The sequence below is a fragment of the Mus pahari genome, chromosome 20 (assembly GCF_900095145.1).
Source record: "Mus pahari chromosome 20, PAHARI_EIJ_v1.1, whole genome shotgun sequence".
In the NCBI taxonomy this organism is placed as follows: Eukaryota; Metazoa; Chordata; class Mammalia; order Rodentia; family Muridae; genus Mus; species Mus pahari.
This window is the reverse complement of record NC_034609.1, coordinates 45,616,845-45,623,529: the sequence shown is the minus strand read 5'-3', so window position 1 is coordinate 45,623,529 and position 6,685 is coordinate 45,616,845. Positions and strand designations below refer to the sequence as shown.

The 6,685-nt window shown below is 54.4% G+C and overlaps 2 protein-coding genes across 2 annotated transcripts in view; both read left to right on the top strand.

Annotated features, from left to right (window-relative positions):
* Mvd (mevalonate diphosphate decarboxylase) overlaps nucleotides 1–1,632 on the top strand; it is a 10,243-nt gene extending 8,611 nt beyond the window's left edge. Inside the window, exons 8-9 of the mRNA XM_021220594.2 lie at nucleotides 373–481; nucleotides 1,079–1,632. Coding sequence (XP_021076253.1) covers nucleotides 373–481; nucleotides 1,079–1,159 — 190 coding nt within the window. The 3' untranslated portion in view covers nucleotides 1,160–1,632. The remainder of the gene's footprint in view (nucleotides 1–372; nucleotides 482–1,078) is intronic.
* Nucleotides 1,633–2,338: 706 nt separating this feature from the next.
* Nucleotides 2,339–6,685, top strand: part of LOC110337603 (cytochrome b-245 light chain) — an 8,924-nt gene continuing 4,577 nt past the window's right edge. Inside the window, exon 1 of the mRNA XM_021220602.2 lies at nucleotides 2,339–2,469. Within this exon, the coding sequence (XP_021076261.1) occupies nucleotides 2,412–2,469 (58 nt within the window). The 5' untranslated portion in view covers nucleotides 2,339–2,411. The remainder of the gene's footprint in view (nucleotides 2,470–6,685) is intronic.

Below are 6,685 nucleotides of genomic sequence, written 5' to 3'. Positions count from 1 at the left end.
CTGGCTGTCCTGGAACTCACTCTGTAGACCAGGCTGGCCTCGAACTCAGAAATCCGCCTGCCTCTGCCTCCCAAGTGCTGGGATTAAAGGCATGTGGCACCATTGCCGGGCGAGTGTGTGGTTTCTTGTCTCTTCCTGGCACAGGCCTATCTTCTGGGACTGGTCTGAATGTGTGAGCCACGTAGCAACTCAAATCCACGATGTTCTCATCATCCCTAAGCAAACAAACAAACAAACAAACAAACTCCCTCCTCGCCCGTGCTCCCTGTGCTCCTCGCCCGTGCCATCCCCAGCCCTCCAGGTCTGAGGAGCTGCCCTTCTGGGCCTTCCACTCACAACCTCATGACCACGCCTTCTGCCTTCTTCCCCTAGGTTCCTAAAGGGGCTGCAGGTGGCGCCTGTTCTTCTCTCTGATGAGCTGAAGGCTGCACTGGCGGTGGAGCCCAGCCCTGGTGGGGTCCAGTACATCATTGCCACTCAGGTGAGGCCAGTACACACGGCAGGCACTCCCTTACCTGCCGGAGGGAGGGCCCAAGCCTCCCCCACTGTGTCTCAGGCCAGAGACAGAAGCCCACATCAGCCGTGGCATGGAAGTAGTCATCGGACGCTGTCTGGTTTACTCATTTCCCCTCAGCGATCATTTAGGGACAACTCGCACGTAGAGGAGAGCGGGGACGGTATGTGAGGGTTAGGTACTCAGGACAGAAAGACGATAAAAAGCAGTCACTTGCCAGCAGAGGTAGATATTGGGGTCCCTAGGACTCTGACCTCAGGATGTACCCCACCACAAGCAGGCCAGCATCCCCGTGTCTCCTGATCCTGCCCAAAGAGGCATGCTCTGAGTCCCCGCCTCTTACACGTGATGAGGGTCACTAAGATCCCCACGATCTAGCCCAGCCAGGGTAAGGGGCACCGGGCAGCTCAAGAGGCTCAGCCTGCACAAGCTGGTGTGGACTTACCACGTCGGGACCTGTCTCACCCCCACTCTAACCCTGCCTTAGCGTCTCTAGCCTGTAAAGACTCTGGAGCAGCGGCTACTGCCATGACCTATGACTGGACACTGATTTTTCTCCCCCAGGTCGGACCAGGACCTCAAGTCCTAGACAACACTCATGATCATCTGCTAGGCCCAGACGGACTGCCACCACGGGACCTTTGACCTCTTCCATGTTCAGTGCCACTTGGAGAAAGGGGTTGCTCACTGGAACTTGGGAACTGGCGTGCTGGTCGGCCACACCTGAAGGGTTGCTTCATGATTATACTGAGTGTGATGAGCAGCCATCTGGGCGATCAGGGGGACCCCTTTCAAGTGCCTCCAGTTCCCCGCTGGTTTCTGAAGGGCTAGCTGACCCACTCGATGGACCTTCCTGCACTCCAGACAGGAGCTCATTAGGGATGGGGAGTCAGTGTCTTTCCCACCGAAGATGCTCTGAGGGCCTCAGTAACCATCTAAGCGTGATGGCTCAGACAGCAGTGCCTCTCTGCTGAGACTCAGGCCACAGTTTCTTTATAAAGCCTCCTGGTGAGGGTAGGGGCTGTCAAGCCCACAGGTAGGGTTCATTGTGGGTGTGGGTGCCTCGTGAAGGTGCAGTCAGTGAACCTGAGGACCGCAGGAATAAAGTGTGCTGTTGTCGCCTGCCTGTGTGGACCATGCTTTCTTCTTCCTAAACAAGCTCTTCAGCCGGGCGTGCTAGGGTCTCTGGTCTACAGTTCAGTTACTGATCTGCTGGGCCCTACCGGCCATTGAGTTCATTCAGTCTTGTTTCCCTATGTAGTGGAGAGGTGGGGCCTGAAGTGGGGCCTGCCAGGAACACTTCCCACTGCCCACAAGCCAGCCCCTGTACCCACCCTGCCCCGCGTCCCACCCCCGCATCCCCACCCCGTGAGTCTCCTGCCACCTTGTGACCACCCTAAGCCATACCCTAACATACATGTGACAGCTGCTAGAGCTGGTCTAGGCAAGAGGAAAGAGACAACAGAACAACGGGTTTTCCGGGGTTCTCTCCCCTGCTTTCTGGGTTTTCCCAGCCTTGCACACTATGGTCCCCCGCCCCCACCCCTTAGTCATGTGACCCAGGACACACACACACACACACCTGCCCCAGCTCACCGTGGGTCGGAAGTAACCTCATCCCCTTTTATTTATCTGATAACTATAGGAGCAGGTGGATGAAGTGACTTACTCCTCTGGTCCTGGGGGTACGGTCACAAGCAGTCACAAGTGGCCCTGGTACATTCCAGCTGGGGAGACTGTCTCACCCACCAAGGCTCAAAGGGAAGGTGCAGAGGAGGCCTCTGGGGCACTGCCTGAAAGGGCGGGGCCTGAGCAGGGGGCGGGCCGATCAGCGAGGACTTGCGGAGTGGGCTGCAGAGTTGGACCGGGCAGCTGAGTTGTGCGCAGGGTCCTCGCCATGGGGCAGATCGAGTGGGCCATGTGGGCCAACGAACAGGCGCTGGCGTCTGGCCTGAGTGAGTGAGGTGGGCTGCGGGTGGAGGAGGGGTTGCTCAGGACCCGTGGGGCACCGCGGGGGAAGCAGGGCTCGGGCTGGTTCTGTAGACCTCCAAGCGCGGAGCCTGGGAGCGACCTACCCGGGCCTCGGGGCTCAGGACGGGTGGTGGCCGCTGCAGGCCATGCTCGCCGCCTGTTCTAGAAGCGACCCCGCCCTGCACCCTGTTGGGTCCGTGCTGGGACCTCAGAGGAGGAAGTTGCTTACAGCTGGGAAGAGGCATTCACTCGGTGTTTTCCCGCCTGGTTAGGAAAACCCCCGGAAGACCCTCTTCTGCGCACAGCCCACTTGGCCAGGAGCTGGGACTCTGGCCTTGGGGTCACTAGGGCTCCAGCTTCTCCCGGAGGGGCCTGGGATAGAAGCTAAGCTCATCCTAGAGGAACAATCGGCTCCATCCCACAAGTGGAGTGTGCGCAGAAACTATTTCACAAGAGTCTGGACACCACTCAGAGTGATCTTAGCCCTGATGTCCTGCCGAGTTAAGATGCGGGACACTAGCCTTTAGTCCGGTTGACACTGGCCGTGGTGGCTTGAACAGTTCAGATTGTCTGGGAGGTTTGCCAAGGGGCAGTGGGACCCTTGGGCTAAATTGTATCAGGAAAGAAACCCAATAGACCAGACCAGGAGCATCAGGCCTGCCTCAAAGCCGAAGGTAGCCAGGAAAGACCTGCAAAGACAGGGAGGATGGCCCAGACCCACCTCCACTCACCCAGGAATAACGCAGCATAGGAGAGGTGATAGAGAAATCTCCCCAGCCCACGCTGGAAGCTCGGGTGGGAGGCCTTGAAACCCCAACCTTTTGAGAATGGCACCCCTCCCCCACCCGCAGTCTCCTTTCTTTCCCCTTCCCGGCCTCCTGCCAGTGGTGGTTTGAACTGTGAACACTACCGACAGTTTCAAAAGTTCCCTCCAGGAAGTGGGGGTGCCAGACACACCTAGGGTGTGAAGACCTGGTGAGCACTGTCCATGCTGAGCCACCCAATGTCTCTTGTCCTCCTGTGTGCTAGGGCGCTATGTCCTGCCTCAGCTAATTGTTCAGAGTGTCCAGGCTGACACAGTCTCCTGTGCTAAGAAGTCGCTGGCTGGGGCCACTTACTTTCTCCACCGAGTGTGACTTTTCTTTTTACAGGAAAGTATAACCGTCCTGGGAAGGTTCTCAACTGTCTAGGTCCAATCAACAGACCCGTATTTTCTTTCTTTTTGTTTTTTTTTAACATTTTATTTTTTTCAGATCGTGTGTGTGTGTGTGTGTGTGTGTGTGTGTGTGTGTGTGGTATCGGATTCCCTGGAGCTGGGGTTACATACAGGTGGTTCCGAACTGCCTGATGGGGGTGCTGAGAACCACACTCAGGTCCCTGCAAGAGCAGCACTCGCTCTTAACCCCTGAGCCATCTCTCCAGCCCCCTGTTTTGTTTTGTTTTTTAAATCACAGAAAATTCCATCTGTTCTGGCCCCATCACCCTTTCATCTCAGGATGAAAGCCTGGTTCTGACGGTTCTGACTGCCGAGTCCCCCCCCTTGCCTCCTGGGCCCTTCCTGCCTTCCTTGCTAGGCAGCTCCTTCTCTGTCTCTGAGTTTCTTGAATGTGCACAGGTGCCTTTGCACAATCGGCTGCGGTCACAGCTGATGCCTCCCTTCCAGTCTTGACTCAGATGCTACCTGTTGAGATATGAACCTCAGATAGCCAGCTTCCCTGGGATGGAACCCTCACATACAGTGTATCACTTCCGCAAGCCATGGGCTGGAGAATGAGTCCGTGGGTCTCCCTGGTGGGTAAAGAATGACCCCTCCCACTCATGGTGGGCAGCGTAGCAGAAGTTCACAGTGAGGACATGACACCCTAAGGACTATGGGTAGCAGGCCGAGTGAATGTGTGACGAAGCACCCTTCCCTCCTGCAGAGTGCACCCTTAACGCTGACCAGCAAAACAGGAAGGTTAATATGTAGCCGAGCTTCAAGCCGAGCATAGCAAAACAGCGATACTATTTAAAGGGTGGGAGAGGGACTTGAAGTCCGGGGATGTCCAGGACAGTATGGAAGCTTTTCCTGAAGCTTCTCCAGGGTCTTTGTACTGAAGAAGGCAGGAGACACCACCCTAGCAAGATTGTCATAAGAGCGTCAATCCCTCCAGCTGCCAAGAGCTGTTGCTGCCAGGGGGTCAGGCGGAAAAGATCACGAACAGCCAAAGCCTGAGACCCGGGCCTGAGGAGGGTGTAGGGGTGAGGCTGCCTCCACCCACAGATGCAGAAACTAGAGACCTCATGTAGGTCCATGGGCGGCTGTGGGATACACACCCTATTGGCATGAGGTCACACTCATCGTTTGAGGAAGTGAACCCTGGAGGAGTCGGCACCCACAGGGCAGAGGTGCTGGTCCCACTGGAAAGGGGGGGACACATGAATGGCAAAGGAGATAAGTGGCCAACTGGAACTGAGAAAGGGAATTCTGCAGACACACACCGATCAGCTCTTGGTGGTAGTGGATACATGGCAGATGTACCACTCTGAAGAAGGAAACAGAAGGGAGCCAAGAGGAACCACACAGACGCGGAGCTTTCTACACAGAAGTTGTGTCATACATTGTACAAGAAGGGCGACCACGTGAGGCGCCGAGTTCCCCAGGGTGGGGGAGGGCCTGGAGGTTTCGCCAGCACTGCCCAGAGATGAGGAGACTTTAGGCTGAAGAGAAAAAGAAGTCTTTATTTTTTTCCAGAACGAATGGAAACAAATCCCTCCTTGGGCCCACTGAAGTGAAATTAGACAAAGAGAGAAAAAGGCTAGAGTTCCCAGACCAATCGTGGACGCCAGGAGATGGTGCAGTGTTAATTGGATGCTGAGAAAAGAATACATCTCTGCTGGCAAGATCCTGCTGCGTTTCAGCTACCGGGCCTCTGTGCAGAGGTGGCTAGGGGATGCTGCCCTATCGAGAGGGAAACCGAATCCAGGGTGCTTGAGAGAGAAAACAGAAATCACCAGACGAGAAACAAGTTAGGGAGCAAAAGCAAAATGGGGCTTCCCGAGGTCCACCCACGGCCGCGAAGAATCTTGCGATAAGTAGCCTTAAAGATCAGGGAGAATTAATTTTCAAATATCAGGACAGGAAAGAGAAGAACTTGACTCTGCACGTCTTCTATTTGAAAAGCAGCAATGACGCCTCACTATACCTTTGAAAAATCCTTGCTAAAACATATTTGGTAAATCTGAGTAAAATTTAATGCAAACTTCTAGGATAGAAAGAAAAAAAAGATTTTGTTTTTGTTTTTTGCTTATTGTTGGAAACAGAGTGTGGAACTGAAATCTGTGATCCTTTTGTCTTAGCCTCAAGGGTGTCAGGATGACAGACATGGCCACACCTAGCTAAAATACAATCGTTTGGAAGAATAGCCAGTGCTCTTAAACACTGAGCCATCTCTCCAGCCCCCCCCCTTAATAAATTTACTTACTTTATGTATATGAGTGCACTGTAGCTGTCTTCAGACACTCCAGAAGAGGGTATCAGTTCTCATTATGGGTGGTTGTGAGCCACCATGTGGTTGCTGGGATTTGAACTCAGGACCTTCAGAAGAGCAATCAGTGCTCTTACCCGCTGAGCCATCTCGCCAGCCTCTTCAGATGTTTCTTACACTTGGTGTATCACGAATCTCCCTAAACTTACAACAGGGCTCCTAGCTTTTATTTGCTTGCCTGTTTGTTTTGAGGCAGGGTTTCAGTCTGGTCTCAGATTCACTAAGTAGCAGAGGATGACTCTGAACTCCGGACCCTCCTACGGTCATCGCCTGAGCGCTAGGATTCCGGGTCTCGTGTATCCCAGTCACTCCTGGAGCATACTGTGTAAGCAAGGCTAACCTTGAACTCACGGTCTTCCTGCCTCCACCTCCCGAGTGCTGAGATTACATGCGAGCACACCGTGTCCAGTGTATGCAGCCCTGGGGGTTGCACTGAAGACTTCATGCATGCTAGGCAAGCACCCCACCAACCCAGCCACTTCTCCAGCGTTTGCTTGTTTGTTCATTTGAGACACAACCACGCCAGGCAGTGGTGGCGCACGCCTTTAGTCCCAGCACTTGGGAAGCAGAGGCAGGCGGATTTCTGAGTTCCAGACTAGCCTGGTCTACAAAGTGAGTTCCAGGACAGCCAGGGCTACACAGAGAAACCCTGTCTCGAAAAACCAACCAAAAA